The sequence below is a fragment of the Drosophila grimshawi genome, unplaced genomic scaffold (assembly GCF_018153295.1).
Source record: "Drosophila grimshawi isolate 15287-2541.00 unplaced genomic scaffold, ASM1815329v1 contig_78, whole genome shotgun sequence".
NCBI lineage: Eukaryota > Metazoa > Arthropoda > Insecta > Diptera > Drosophilidae > Drosophila > Drosophila grimshawi.
The window spans coordinates 213,906-230,216 of NW_025063616.1; the positions used below are offsets into that span (position 1 = coordinate 213,906).

At 34.4% G+C, this 16,311-nt stretch overlaps 2 protein-coding genes across 3 annotated transcripts in view; one reads left to right on the forward strand and one right to left on the reverse strand.

Moving 5' to 3' along the window:
- Positions 1–9,581, forward strand: part of LOC6558099 (fat-like cadherin-related tumor suppressor homolog) — a 32,815-nt gene extending 23,234 nt beyond the window's left edge. Inside the window, exons 15-22 of one of the 2 annotated variants that reach the window (XM_032735558.2) lie at positions 192–592; positions 661–969; positions 1,678–6,976; positions 7,031–7,312; positions 8,389–8,568; positions 8,641–8,670; positions 9,150–9,281; positions 9,344–9,581. In XM_032735558.2, coding sequence (XP_032591449.1) covers positions 192–592; positions 661–969; positions 1,678–6,976; positions 7,031–7,312; positions 8,389–8,568; positions 8,641–8,670; positions 9,150–9,281; positions 9,344–9,486 — 6,776 coding nt within the window. In that variant the 3' untranslated portion in view covers positions 9,487–9,581. The remainder of the gene's footprint in view (positions 1–191; positions 593–660; positions 970–1,677; positions 6,977–7,030; positions 7,313–8,388; positions 8,569–8,640; positions 8,671–9,149; positions 9,282–9,343) is intronic. The other variant, XM_032735566.2, reaches the window with a different exon arrangement.
- Positions 9,582–10,762: 1,181 nt separating this feature from the next.
- Positions 10,763–16,311, reverse strand: LOC6558333 (membrane-bound transcription factor site-1 protease). Its single transcript, XM_001985615.3, has 6 exons — positions 16,055–16,311; positions 15,441–15,986; positions 14,526–15,378; positions 11,640–12,379; positions 11,032–11,581; positions 10,763–10,974 (listed from the first exon to the last, which is right to left on the reverse strand). Exons 1-6 carry the CDS (start codon positions 16,262–16,264, stop codon positions 10,778–10,780), a joined length of 3,096 nt encoding a protein of 1,031 aa, XP_001985651.1. The 5' UTR covers positions 16,265–16,311; the 3' UTR covers positions 10,763–10,777.

Here is a 16,311-nt window from a genome sequence, read left to right on the forward strand (position 1 = left end):
ATATAAACAGGTTGTTACTCACTCGGCTGAGAGATGAATGTCAATTTATAATTCAAAGCAATATATTTGTGCTCAATATTGTAATATTATATTTAAGAAAATACATGATATATATTTAATAGGCTTTTCATTATGGTATTTATAGAGAATAGTTACAATATGTTACTTATAAATGATTGTTTTAATTGCAGTTAAAGATCTCAATGATAACTCACCGCAATTTATCGAGCCATCTTTCAATACAAAGTTATCAGTAGCAGCGACTCGAGGTCAATTTGTTGCATTGCCTAGGGCTTTCGACAATGATACATCCGACATTGATTTTTTGCAATACCAAATTGTTGACGGAAACGATTTACAAACGTACAGCATCGAAAAGCAAACTGGAGTTATTTCACTTCAAAATATGTTGAATTTCACCGACAAACCTAATACAATTTTAAATATATCTATTTCTGATGGAGTTCACACAAGCTTTGCACGGTTAAAAATTACATTAGTTCCAGAAAATGTACACAGTCCGCAGTTTGAGAACATAGTTTATAAGGCAACGATAATGGAAAACCTGGCGCATGGACATGAAGTAATCACTGTACGTATATTTTAGGGTGCGAATACGAAGCTTTCGCGATTTCTGTTAACGAAAAATTTGTCTTACAGGTTAAAGCAGTTGACGATGATTTTGGTCAGTATGCCAGTCTCTACTACGAAATTGTATCTGAGGAAATGAAGCAGTATTTTGAAATCAACCGTAATACTGGTTTAATTACATCGAAAGTATCATTTGATCGAGAAATTAAAGATGAGTACGTGCTACAATTAAAGGCAATTGATGGCGGAAGTAAATTTGGTTTTGCTTCATTAAGAGTGACTATTGAAGATGCTAATGATAATAGCCCACATTTCTTTTTAAAAGAGTACAGAATGGTAGTAAGCTCTTCTAATAATCCCAATGAAACCATATTGACCGTAAGTATTATGTACCTACTATATTTGTATTTACACATTTGTTTAAAAAGCGCCTAGGTGGTAAACTTAATACTCCCAATTCTTTCAAAAACTATTTTTGTGAGACTTCTCTTTAAATAATAGTAGTTACAAGGGGTATAAGAATATTGAGCAAATCTGCGTAACATAAATTATATTAAATTAAATCTTCAGCCACATTTTTTATCATAATATTTTATGTCTGTCTATTAGCTGGTGTAAGTAAGCAAGTCGATCTTAGAGACTCCATTTTGAAATATGAGTTCTGTTAATCGATAGCTTCTATTCCTTCAAAATGTATACAAATAAATTTGCCAACTTTATTTTTTTTCCTTTGTTTGCATGTTGTTGTTGTTGAGCTTATACACGTGTTTTTTTCTTTACTTCCATACTCCAAAGTACATGTTCAGTCAACTACTGAAACTATTAGGTATTATTGAGAAATTAGAATAGGAAAGATTCATTAATCTTTAATCTGTTCTTGGCCAACATTAAACAGCACAACAAGTTGACAAATCAAGGCTAATTAAAGTAGCATTCGAACTAGTTCACAAAGGAATATACATAAAGAAAAACATGGCAATTGAAATTTCTTTAATTTTCTCATAGATTTTTTTTTTTTAATATTATGCGATAAAAAAAATATTTTTATTTACGTTTATGTGACTAACCGTTTTTAATATATTTTAGGTTAATGCTATGGATAAAGACTTGAATGCAAATGGCGTTGTAAAATATACTATTGTGCCGCACTCAATGGAACCCAATTTACGAAACAAAATTCATTTGAATGAAAGTAATGGTGACATCGTTCTCATAAGTGATCCAAAACATTTTGAAAAAGGCGTTTTTCAATTTTTTATTCGAGCCTTTGATTCAGGAGAGACATCATTGCATACCGACATTCCAGTGACTCTTGAAATAGTAGATTCTGATGTAATAATTCCAACTTTTGAAAAAAAGGACATCAATCTCAAAGTTATAGAGTCTACATCTCCGGGAACGGTGTTAACAAAACTACATGTGTATGGAAATTATTCGTTAAAATTGTCAATTTCTGAAGAGAGCTCAATTTTTGCTATATCTGAAAATGGAGAATTGATTCTGATGCAAACTTTGGATCGTGAACAAAATGACTCACATTATTTAGTTATCGTGGCCGAAACCGCTACCCTACCTGTTCTTTTTGCATATGCTGAAGTATACATACATGTTACAGATGAAAACGATAATTACCCGAAATTTGATAATACAATTTACAGTTGTGAGGTAGCGGAAAATACAGAAAAAGTCGCATCTATACTTAAAGTAACGGCAACTGATGCAGACACAGGATCGAATGGTGATGTACGTTACTACTTTGATGAGGAATCAAATGGTATACGAAGTATTTTTGACATCGACATATATACCGGCTGGATCACCCTTTTGTCATCCTTAGATCGAGAAGTGCAATCAGAATATAATTTAAAAGTAATTGCCACTGACAATGGTCACCCCAAACATGACTCAAAAGTTCCAGTGTCTATTAAAATTATCGACTACAACGATAACGGGCCGCAATTCAAGTTACCCATGGATCACATTTACATTTCAGAAACAGCGCTTCCAGGCACTGTATTAGTAAATTTGTTGCTTATAGACCCGGACATAGAAAAGCAAACTTTGGACTATTACATAATTTCTGGAGATAGACAGTCTCAATTTCAAATTGGCAAAACAGGAGAATTGTTTATATCAAGACCTCTGGATCGAGAGGAAGTATCATTTTACAACCTGAGCATCTTAGCCACTGATGGAAAGTTCACAACGGAGTCGAATGTTCACGTGCACATAAAAGATGTAAATGATAATATGCCATACTGCTTAAAGCCTCGTTACCACATCACAGTCGATGAATCTACACCAATTGGGTCAACCATAGTTGAAGTTAAAGCAATAGATTTAGATTCCAGCGATTTTAAGCTACGTTATTACATGTCCGGAAAGGGGTCCGATGACTTTGTTATTGGTAAGGACAGTGGAGTATTAAAAGTAGCAAAGACTCTTGACCGAGAAAAAATCGCAAAATATAAATTATATGCTCACGTTCAGGATGGCAAAGAATTCATAAGAGAGTGTGTTTCTGAAATAATCATTACCGTAAATGATATCAATGACAATGCGCCAATTTTCTCTCTGACCAATTATCGAGTAAGCATACAAGAAGATGCTCAACTGCAAACACTGGTGACAAAGGTACACGCTACTGATAAAGATTTTGGTATGAATCGAAAAATCAAGTACTCTTTAACAGGAACAAATAGTGATTATTTTGGAATTTCCAAATCTACCGGAATTATAAAATTAGAAAAAAACCTTGACCGTGAAACAATTTCGTTATATAATTTCACAGTTAAAGTGGAAGATTTTGGTAAACCAATTTTGTCTTCAGTTGCAAATATTGTTATTAATATTTTGGATATAAACGACAATCCACCAGAATTCAGCTTACGACAATACAAAAGTCACATGTATGAAAATGTCACACGAGGGTCTGAAGTTTGTAAAATTCATGCTACATCCAAAGACATTGGCGTAAATGCTGAAATTTTATATTATATAATTAGTGGCAATGAACAACAAAAATTTAATATTAATTCAAGTACAGGCGTATTATGGGTAAATGGAACAGTTGACTATGAAAAATCAAAATTTTATTTTCTCACCGTTCAAGCCATTGACGGAGGCAGTCCGCCATTTAGCAACATTGCTTATGTAAATATAACTATAGAGGATGTTAATGACAACACGCCAACATTTACGCAAAATATTTATCGAACCAGTGTGCGGGAAGATATTTCAGTCAATCTTCCAATAATAGATGTGAAAGCCACAGATGAGGACTCTAACCTGAATGGAATTATCAAATATAACATCGTCAAGGGTGATAGCTTGAGTCAATTTCGGATAAATCACAGCAATGGAACAATAAGCTTAGCAAGGCCACTTGATCGCGAAACAATTTCGGACTATGTATTGGAAGTGCAAGCCTGTGATTTTGGGATTCCCGAGCGATGCAATAGTGTACAAGTCAATATTTGTATTCTGGATGCAAATGATAACGCTCCAATATTCTCGCAGACAAATTATAGCATAGTTTTACAAGAGAATCGACCATTGGGCTATGTTTTCATCAAATTTGATGTGTCTGATGCGGATGAAGAGCCGAATTCTACTCCCTATACGTACGATATACGTTCTGGAAATGAGGGTGGGCTTTTTCGGTTGGAGCAAGATGGTTCTCTTAGCACCGCATCCCGATTCAATCACAAATTGCGAGATGAATTTATAATTCAAATACGAGTATTTGATAATGGAACGCCCCCACAATACTCGGATACTTGGGTAACGATAAAAATAATTGAGGAAAGTCAATACCCTCCTATTTTAACACCCTTAGATATTACTGTTAACTCATTTGAAGATGAATTTGCTTCAGCATTCCTGGGAAAAGTTTATGCGTCTGACCAAGATCAATATGATGAACTTACATTTAGTCTGGCTACAACGATTGAAGAAACTTATGAAACTTCAAAATTATTTAGAATCACGAATAAATCAGGGGAAATATATTCAATTTCCAACCTTGATATAGGTTTGTATAAGCTAAATGTGTCCGTGACTGATGGAAAGTTTACCGTCTATACCACTGTTAAAATCAATGTTGAACTTATATCGACGAATATGGTCAGAGAAGCCACAGTAATCAGATTCAGTAAAATAGCAGCATCCGATTTTCTGTTGAGTCACAGGAAGGGATTCATTCGTGCCATACGAAATGTGATGAGATGTCGGCAAAAAGATGTGATTCTTATATCGTTACAAGTGCAAGTTCCAAACTCGCTGGAAAAACGAGTAAAGCGTTCAACGGATTTAAATTTAAATGTTGTTTTTGCCGTGCGCAAACAACAAATAATACCAAGTTCTGATGAATTTTTTAGTAGTGACGAGATTCGTTTATCCGTTATCAGTAAGGAACTTGAAATTGAAAACGATACTAACCTGATCATTGAAGAAATATTTTCAAGTTATTGTCAAAACAAAGTAAACACTTGTGTTCATGGAGTCTGCAAGCAATTTATAAGTCTCGAACAAAACAATATAACGACGATATACACAGATGTGATAAGTTTCGCTGCGCCCTCGTATAGTTTGATTAACAAATGTGTTTGCAAGCCTGGATTTGATGGAAAAGACTGTAATGAAACAGTAAATGCGTGCTCTTCCGAACCGTGTCCACCTCAGAGAAATTGTCTGCCATCAGAATCTGAAACTAGATATCAATGTGTGTGCCCAAAGGGATACTCAGGCTCATTCTGCGAAATAAAATCTTCAAAGTGTGTGAATGGATCATGTGATGCATTTTCATCAACTGCAGTCTCATTTGGCGGCAAAAGTTATGCCCATTACAAAATCAATAAAGCAAAGGCCAAAAATATTTTGGAAAATCAATTTGCCTACTCTCTACAAATAAGGACAGTGCAACAAAGCGGTACCCTCTTATATGCGAGCGGAAAAGTTGACTACAATGTGTTGGAACTTGTCAACGGAGCTGTAAAATACAAATTTGATTTGGGATCAGGAGAAGGTGTTGTAAGCGTATCAAGCATTTATATTTCGGACGGCGCGTGGCATACGATCACCTTGGAACGCACTCTTAACAGTGCCAAATTAACTGTAGATCATAAGCATGTTTCCCAAGGCAGTGCTCCTGGAGTCAATGGCATATTAAATATTCAATCAAATGATATCTTCGTTGGAGCTGAAGTTCGTCCACATCCATCGATTATTGGCTATGAAGATATTCAACGTGGCTTTATTGGGTGCATGGCGAACATTAAAATTGCTCTGGAGCCCTTACCTCTATACATTTCTGGAGGTAGTACAATTGCCGCATTGAAAAGATTTACAAATGTAGAGTTTAAATGTGATCCCGCAAACGTTCTTGTGAATTTGGGAGTTTGCGGTACGCAACCATGCCTAAATAGTGGCATTTGTATGGATATGGGAAATAATATTTTCAAGTGCATTTGCCACGCGCGTTTTTCTGGTGAACTGTGTGAAATTGACTTAGACCCTTGTTCGTCAGCGCCGTGTTTATTTGGAGGCCGCTGTGATAATCATGAACCAAATAATTATACATGCAATTGCCCGATACATTTGTCTGGAAGAAGATGTGAATATGGAAAATTTTGTACCCCAAATCCTTGCAAAAATGGCGGAATATGTGAAGAAGGCGACGGAGTGTCACATTGCATGTGCCGAGGTTTTACCGGAGCAAATTGTGAAATCGACGTGAATGAATGCGAAAATCAACCTTGCGGAAATGGGGCAACTTGTATAAATGAGGCTGGGAGCTTTCGATGCATATGTCCTTCATTTCTTACTGGCGCAAGCTGTGGAGACCCTCTATATTCAAATTCAATTAGTACAAAATTGAAAAACTTTTCAATGGAGCACATTAGTGGCATAATATCGGGAATAGCAATTGTACTCATTATCATCATAATATTACTTTGTTGTTTTGCTTTTAAAAGAAAGTCATCTATAAGCACTAGAAATCGAAATGAAAAATTCAAAAATAAACATTCAGTCAAGCAAGCAAATCTAAACTCCCTGCTTGATAAGGATAATCTTTGCAAATCGAATGCTAAAATAAGCAATTTGGAAATAAGCCAACGACCAATAAGCTATTCGCCGCCAATAAACGATAGCCTATTTATAAGTAACACAACCTTTGTAAATAATCTGGATATTTTACGAAGTTACGGGTCCGCTGGTGATGACCTGGAAAATATACCTTTCGAGTATCAAAAAGTTAATCGAACTAACCAACATGTTAATATAAATGCAAGCAATCTGATCGATGGAGACAATGGAGGACATAAGCAGGAGTGGTGTGAACAGATGCATTTGAAAACCTTCAATGAGAATAAGCTAAATAACGGTTAGTAGAAAGTCAAAATAAAATACAATAACAAATAACAATATCAATTTTCAGAGCGAAGAATAGACTATGGCTTTCCAATTAACCGCCTCTCAAGCGGAAAACTAATTCAGGTTGCAATGCCTAACGTGTGTCATTCTACATCAAATGCAAATTTTGTTGATTCTTCCGTGGGCAACGGTCAATATCACTGGGACTGTTCAGATTGGGTACGCAAGAGCCAGAACCCATTGCCGGATATAACAGAAGTTCCTGGTGCAGAAATCGCTGACTCATCGAGCTTCCATAGTAATGATAGTAACGAGTCTAAATCTAAGCGGAAATATTTAGTTCATGGTAAGTTTAAGTTCATGTAATCAATATATTTATAGTATAAAATATATACTCAATAGTCAATTATTTTATGAATATGTCACAAATCACACTTACAATTTTTGCACCACGTAAATCTATTTTCAATTCTCGTCTTAATTCCTTGGCTTTGAACGATTCTTTTATTTTAATTTGTGTATTTAAGATAGTATTACACCATTAAAAGGTATTGTTCCCAATCATTATGTTCAAAGTTTGCTTGCATTTTCGATTTGGAAGTGTATACGATTTTTCACATCTTTTCTAATCGTTCCTTTAAGTTCAAAGCAAGCGTTAATTAAGCTAATATGGGTGTATTTCAGTCAATTTTTTTATTTTTTTTTAGTCTGTCAGTTTTATGGCCAGATATATGTATATATATATATATATATATATATATATATATATATTTTTTTTTTTTATAAAATAAAATAAAAATAAAATGTGTCGATCACATTATTTTTATTTAATTCTTTAATTGCCAATAATGTTTTTAATAAAGTATACAAGTTATTTTGGTCTTAAGTGTAGGTGAGATCTTATTTAGTACTATGACCCGGGGAAACGGAATGCAGTATATAGCGAATTTGCTGAGGAAAAATAATATTTGATCCTCCATGATAGTCAAATTAAGATCACTGATTCACTCGCTGACAATGATTAGGTACAGGGACATTTTAACTCGTAGACCCAATTAACTCGCTGATGAGGACATAGATAATATTTGGAACGATTGTTTGCTGTAGTCAGTAGCTGCCAGGTTTCGAACTATCGGTCGAAAGATGCAAAATTTATAAAAATCTCGTTCTGCTTTGCACTGATAGACTTCGGTTTGCAAGGGTACGTAATCTTTGGGGAGACTAAGAAAGCCGAATTTTTTCTAGCACATTTTCAAAGGTTTTTGAAGGCTGCTTTCCAAAGTGTGCCAATCGACATAACTTGACTGCCGAGAAGTCTGACTTCTCAAGATCTAAATTATGTTTTCACTCTAAGTACACATATAAATATTTATTTATTTGTATTTGAATTTAAGCAAATTGATTTATTTTGTTTCGTCGTAGTGGAAGATATCGATCCAACTAGAGATATAGTTGCTCTAAATGAAGACATGGTATTTGAATATGTGGATTCTGAGATAGAAAGTTGTATTCAACCATTTATGCCGAATTTAAACAATGAATCCCGTTCAAGACTAAGTTCTTTTAATAAAAGCGAGAATGAAGACTACAAACTAAATACAGGTAATATTATACTTAATTTAGTAAATAAATTGTATTAAAATTAATAAAACGTACTTACTTTCATGCATTCAGTGCCTTTCCAATCAAAATCAAATCGATTACGTAAGTTTGTTTGGGCTGAAGAAATATCGGTTCATTCAATTATTGCATTCTTTTTTTTCGTAAAATATCATGAGACACAACACATTCGGCCAACCCAACCCGAATGCATTAATTTTGTTTTAAATCAGTTTTGTTGACTATTGAGACTTGCCTTTCAATATCGCTTTGACGAATTCGATAGATTCCACTCACACATATTAAAAAAAAAACCGGCATCAAAAGTCTTGTTAATGTTAAAACTTATATTTTTTTACTTAACGAAGATAATAAGTTATTTTAAAAACTATATTGATAATTTTATAATGAAATATGCGTGTCCCTAAATTAAGTTTCACATAATGCAATCAAAAGGTATTTCGTTGTGAACTTAAAAAATCTTTAGTAAAATACCTCATGGTAATAACTTAATTAAATTTAATTTAGGTCCCATTACATTTTACTATGGTTTGGTTTTTAATTTGCAAAATTTCAATTAACAGGCAAAGTATATTTACGACATCCTGATTCATATTTACCGACGATACATACTCCTAGTGACACGGAGGCGGAAAGCTCTAATACCGAAGCCCCAATGCTGAAAAAAGACTTATCAAGTAGAAGAGCAATAAGCGGTAATACTTTATATATTTTTATTTGATCTATTTACAGTTTTTTTTCACACATTTTATTACAGGAAATTCGGAGGAAATATATCTGTTTCCATATGCAGCTGGAAAAACTGGTTCAGACAGCAATATCTCTGTTCGACTTTGTGAAATTGAAGATTCAGAATTAGAAGACTTTCTTCCGCTTCAAGGGAAATATAGTAGTGAATGACATATTAATTGTATAAAATCATAGATCTTAACTTCGGCCATGACTCTGTTTCTTTTTCTACTGATTTTATATAAAATAAAACTAATTAAGTATAATTATATTTTTAATATTAATACGGTATTTTTGTATGATAATATAGCTGAAGGGTTGGTCGACAAGTGTCAGAAATTGCTAAAAGGTGGGTAGCATTACAAGGCCAGTTATAGTCAGGAATAGTTGGATTGCAATCATTGAATATGAGCTTTCAACGAAAAAGTCAGTGGTAAAGAGTTAAGGATCGGTAAATAACGGCATAGGGATCGGTAAATAATGATGTCCAGTCAAACCAAAAGATTGTGCGACTCATCACTCTGAGCGAGGAAAAGATAAATGAGTTTAATCGATAAATACTCCAAGAAAAAGCAATATCACTTCCTCGACTAAAGTGTTCCACACCAAACCATCGAGAAAGAAACTATAACAAATTCTAGCGGTTCTGCCTGGTCAGCGGCCAACCTCCAATGGAAATCGAGGCAAGCTGTAGTTGAACTTACAAAAAAAAAAATTTGAAACTAAAAATGAATAATAACATTTAAGATAAAATAATATTTAAGATATCTTACATATATGCACATATAAAGGCTTGCAAACGTCGACGCATACTTCTGTTTGAGTAATTGGTGTGTTTAGCGGTGAAATTAGCACATTCAAAGCCTTTTTAGCCCTAAGGAGATGAACCAATGGTAGCAGCCACGGCTGCGAGGCTCAATCGCGATCCTAATCAAACTGCAACATTTTTTATATGATATTGAAGTAAATACCGATGCAGTGTGACGCCTTTTGCCTTTTTCATTACAAAAATTATGTTTCTAGAAGCATATGTAAATTGCATTTTGCATAAAATCTCTCGATTCAAAATAAATTATTAATCTGTATGCTTCAAAATATAGTTGAAGGCCTTTTTTTTAATTTAGAGATCACGATTTTTTTTCTTATCGCGAATTTATATATTTTATTGGTTTTCGCTATCAAAATCGTAGTATTAAAACAGATTCTTTTTATACCGGTTTAGTGGCTGTCATTTCCTGGCGCATACTCGTTGCTGTGTGTGGTAGACCAAATGTTACGGGTTCTGGGGCAAGAAAATTGATAACGCACCGAAAAAAATCAATATCGAAATCGGGCAATATTTTGTCCACACCCATAGAGTTACCTGGAATTTGCTTTCTTGATGTCTGATGACTGATTTATATTACTGTTACATAATTTAATAACTCTACATGAAATTATCACAGCGGGTTTAAATTTGATTTTATTTAATAGAATGAAATACAAATTTGCCTTTTACAAATAATAGGAAAACAATGAGAACAGTTAAAGTGAGTGTTATCATAAATAAAACTGATATTTGTATATTAAAGTCAAATTGGTCAGCAATTTGTTTGTCATTATTTAATGTAATTTTTCCAAGCTCAGAATTTATATTAGCAATAACATTATATTGATTCCCTGAAATAAAATAAAGTATTTTTACTAGTTGTTAAAATAATGTGCTTTTAACGTTACCTGCTGTTGAATCAAGTTCAAGTTCTATCTTTTTGGTCATATTATATGTTGTTCCCACCATCCATTCGAGTTCTTCGCAACGTAATATTGGATTCTTAATATATCTGATCACTTTTGAAAATTTTTTTAAGTTACTACTGGATATCCTCATTGGTAACGGCTTTCGGTTAGTTTCTTTAAATTCCGAAATTCCATTCAAATTTTCTAATAACATCGATTTGTGAGAATTCATCGCAAAATCTAAAATAGTTGTTAAAAGCCAGTAGCAAGCTTTATCCATATGGGAAGAGTCTAAGCAGTTCGAGTCTCCATAGACAGCAATGCGACCCTCTGTTAATTTTTCACTTTTATCATTAAGTAATATCCGATTCTTTAAAATTGTATGATCAAACGGCATTTCAAACATTTTGCTGTCATCGTCAGCAACTGGAGTATTCCTTACAAATTTTTCTTTTGTAGACAGTCGAGAACTTAGATCAGTTTGAAATAATCCCATTATTGGTACATGATGCTTCGAATCCGCATTCGTCGATTTTCCATTCGTAATAATCTAAAGTTTGAAAGTTTTAAAAGTACGATCAATTTGATAAAAAGATATAATTATTTACCGATTCTCCTTGATCAAGTAAATTGGTCCCAATCACCACATCATCTTCATTATTTGGAAATGACACGAGCGTTGTACCACTTGCATAATACATTGCATGGTCTCCTAATTTAAAGTGTCCCTCTCCAACAAAATCTCCAAAGGAAATTCTAAATGGTTTCAAAAGATCGTTCAAAGCTGGAATGTTTGCTCCACCAGTATCAGGTATCCACCATTGTCTGCTGTTCTCATCAAAAAATTTAATGTGTCTCATGACTGTTGTGTTATACCAATCAGCAAATACAATTACACTTAAACCCTTTTCATAGACATAATGTTCTAGACTCATAATTTCTTCGTCGAAAAATTCTTCTTCGGGATCAACAATTAATAATACCCCATACTCAAGCGGATTGAAGCAGGTGTACGGTTCTCTTAGAACATCAATATAATATCCAGCGTTTCTTAAATGTACATACGTGTCTCGGAAATTTGTATGAATGTGATCTGCTCTCCAATCGAGAGGATCTGTTTTAATTTTTAAATTGTCACGTGGAATATAGCCAGGTGGATATCTCAAACTATGAAATTGATCCCACAAAATTCTCTTATGTCGGGGAGGCTTTGGCGTAATTTTTATTGTAAGGGGTAAGGCTACTTCACTTTGATGTGATTTGTTAGTACCTAATGGGAGACTTTCTATCACTAATACTAAACGTCCTTTGGATATGCCTTCGTAGTTCTGTCCTTCCCTATTTACAGCTGTGAGTAAAATAAATAACAATTTCCTTTAATTAGACTTTATCAAATATATTATATTTTCTTATTTGTCAAACTTAAAATCTAAATACATACTTAACTAAAAATTTTTGTTTTAATATTTAAACAAGAGAGTAATAAAAGCTGATAACAGGTAACAAAGAACCGGACACACCCACCCATGTCAAGAACTTTGCTTTTCAAATTGAGGTAGATATAAACTAGTAACATTGCTTCGAAGTTTGGTAACTGTTGAATTGGTAGCTCTTGAATTACGAAAGATATGGGATTTTGGAAATTTTTGGTGCAGGAGTTGTCGTGGCTCACAAAATTATTAGAGATGTCTCCTAGATATCTTCCTTCCAAGTTTGGTAACTGTAACTATTAAATAGCGTGAGATATAGGCTTTTATCTTTTGTTTATTTTGTGGGCGGGGGTGGGCATGGTCCAAAATATTTGTTCCTAATGTTTGAAGGGTGTTACTAGCAATATACCTTTTAGATTTAGCGACTCCAGCTTTCAAATTGTGTGAGATATATGAGATATATATCGGCTTAGAAAGGCGGAGTGGGCGTGCCCATCCAATTTTTATCGATCTTTTAAGCAAGTTACAAGTAACATACTTTTAAAATTTGATGACTCTAGCTTACAAATTGTGGGCGATACGAACATTTCAGAATTCTAGGACCGAGGTTCCTTTATATGCCGATCTTCGGAGGAGGTTACCAACAAGTTACCTCCTAAGTTTTGTCACTCTATTTTCAAAATTGTGAGGGATATGCCGGTTTATCGATTTACACTTTCCGAAATATCGGCATTGCCGATTATGGCCGGAGGTGTGGGCGTTGCCATAACACTTTTTATCGGTTCTTAAAGGCATACCTACCTAATTTGACGGCTCTAACTCAAGAACAGCGGAAGATATACCTATTTAAAACGTTTAAGGGCGAGGGCGGAGGTGGGCGTGGCATATGCCGATCTTTGAAGAACATCGCCAACAACCTACCAACCAAATTTTGTGGCTTTAGCCTTAAAATTGTGATATGTGACTATCAATTTGCAAATATAGATTTGTTCGATTTCCTAGCCCCCTGGTGGACGTAGCACTCCAATTTTAACACTTTATCTGACGCGGGCACAGACCAGTATGTGTTCCAAGTACCTTGTTCATACCTGATGCCTTCGATATCAAAGTATAAAAAGAAAGGGCGATTGAGGGCGGCCAAAAGTATGTATATATGTATATACCCAATTTAAGCAGTTAAAGAATCAAAAACAGAACACTTCTCCTAGGACGAAAAAAACATTTTTTGGAACTAATTTTTTTTTTAATCTCACGCGACTGCAGTATTTTTGCTCATTTTCATAGATGTAAATTCAGTGAATATGTATTTTATAATTTTTCGGGGAATTTACTATTGAACTTAAAAATTACATTTTCACCTATCAAATAATTTTAAGAGATACGTGTTTTGCAGTTGATAACATGTGGAAAATAACCTTCTTACGGGAGTGCGTTCAGACCGATCTTCTGAACGACGTCAAAATGGCTTAGCTAATCTTAAGTCACAAGATTCTAGATTCAAGGGTATCATAAGATTGCGTTTTTATTGGCAATCCTACGAACAGCATGTTCAAAAATTATAGAAAAACATGGCAACTCTCTTATTTTGGGTGAGATTAAATCATATTTATATAAGGGCAATAAAAATAGTTATTTTAGGCACGTCGAAGATTACAAACCCCTGTAGATCGGAGCTAATTTTAAATATTATTATATTTTCGTAAATGATATATACATGTTTGTAGTTGTTTTGCAACTGAGAAAATATTTTTGACATACATATTCTTTTTTCCTGTTAATAAGTACAAAAAAATATATAAATAAATTAAAAAAAACAAACATTATAGGAACGATTTAAAATATTTTCAAATTAATGTCGCTTTCCGCTTTATATGAAAATTTAGGTTTTACTATTAAAAGCGGTTGCTCTAAATTGCCTGTTTTAAAAACGGATAAGTTTCAGCGCTTACAGAGCACTAAAACATAGGCTTTTAAAGAGAAAGAAATACGAGCACGGCTAATTAATTTATTTATACGAGTATATAAAAAGTAATAGTAGAAAGCTGTTGTTGTTGCTATCCTTACCAATATAGACTGACATCCAGCCGGTCCATGGCCAAACCAATTCTGAATACGATGTTGAAATTTTGAGGAAATGCCCATAGTTATGTAGATCTGGAATCCATTTTGGTCGACCAATTACTTTTCCGGCTACAGAAATCCCATTGAGAATCGTAACATTCACGATTGCGGACGTGCTTCCGTAGAATAACGGTTGACTGCTGTATGGCCACATGTAATTCGATGTAAAATCAAGTGATGATGGAATAAGACTAATTTTTGGCTTGTATGATAATAACAACTGCATACTTTTCAACAAATTAAGTTTTCCCTGTCCCTGCTCGAATATGTTATAATTTGCTAGCTTTTCCGCCCCTTCAATAAGAACCTGCTTTAAGGATGATGGATTAACTAAATCTATTTTATGCGACGCACCACTTCTCAGTAGAGCTGCCACTCCAGCAACAACTGGTGACGAGACTGATGTTCCTGACAGGCGTCTGCACCCCGTACGTACGTCACTCCCCTCCACCTGACTGCCATAAGTGACAATGTCTAGTCCTGTTCTTCCATAGCCTAATGGGAGTTCCCAGGTCGTCATACCTCTAGAACTGAATCTGGCAATTTTGTCATCAAAGTTAATGCTACCTACACCGATGACATCGCTTTGATCACCAGGATTATTAAGAGTACCATATATGGGGCCATCATTCCCAGCAGACGAAACCATAATAATATTATTAGCCGATAATTCTAGAACCTTATCTACAAACGGTAAATCCATAAAATCTGGGCCACCAATACTTAAATTAATAATGTTCACTTTCTTGTATATAGCATAATTAAAAGCATCTAAAAACCAGGAAGTATAGGAGACCTGTAGTTTAAACGCATTAGATAGTTTTCAGTGGATAAACATAAGAATTCTGAGACCATTACCTGGGAGTTTGTGAAAACTTTATAAATGTGCAATTCGGCGTCAGGTGCCAATCCGAGGCACTCTTTTGAGGAGGCTATAACTCCTGCAACAAAAGTTCCGTGACTAACTCCATCATCCAATGACTTTTCATTGGTCCAATTTGTTCGCTCTTTGACATTGCGAAAGTGTGGGTGATTTTGAGTCAAGCCAGTATCAAAAATGGCAACGTTAACACCTTTCCCAGTAATTCCAAGCTTCCAAAGAACGTCAGCATGCAGAGATGATGAAACATGCTGCGAGTGAACACCCTTTAAGTGATTGTCCCGAGCAACGCCTTGGGGATGCCGAATATTATAAGTGAAACTCTCAGTATCATTATAGTTCCAGGACAAGAATCTCTGTACATAGCGCTGAGGGACAACTGATTTGACAGCAGGATGAGCCTTGACTGTGATTAGAATATGTTCAATTAAAGTGCCGTTTGCCTCTGAAATATGCAAAATGTCGAAATCACTCGGATGAAAACTAGCTAAGTTGTGGCGCGACACAATTGACCAGTTCAATACCTAAAAACAATATATGTATATTAGAAAATAAGAAACTTGAATATACAAACTAATATATATATGCTCACATTTTCTTTTAGCAGCCTTGCTTCAATAAAAGATTTCCTAACATCCGAAAAGTATTTCGAATAAAATTTAACAATGAACTCTTTAGGAACGTTTTTCACCTGATAACTAATTTGTTCGAAAGTCGATGATTTTGCCTGCTCTAAAGTACATTCAGCAACAAGAAAGGCAAATACTGCAGTAATAACCAAAATAAATGTAAATGCACTCATTTATTTGTTAAATATGCCATAAATGAAAGTAAGCAATTTATGTATGT

Coding starts and splice junctions, on each gene's coding strand:
- LOC6558333 (XM_001985615.3), bottom strand. CDS start 16,264: ATGAGTGCATTTACATTTATTTTGGTTATTACTGCAGTATTTGCCTTT. Junction 15,987..16,054: donor CAAGGCTGCTAAAAGAAAAT/GTGAGCATATAT, acceptor TATTGTTTTTAG/GTATTGAACTGGTCAATTGT. Junction 11,582..11,639: donor TACTTGATCAAGGAGAATCG/GTAAATAATTAT, acceptor TTCAAACTTTAG/ATTATTACGAATGGAAAATC.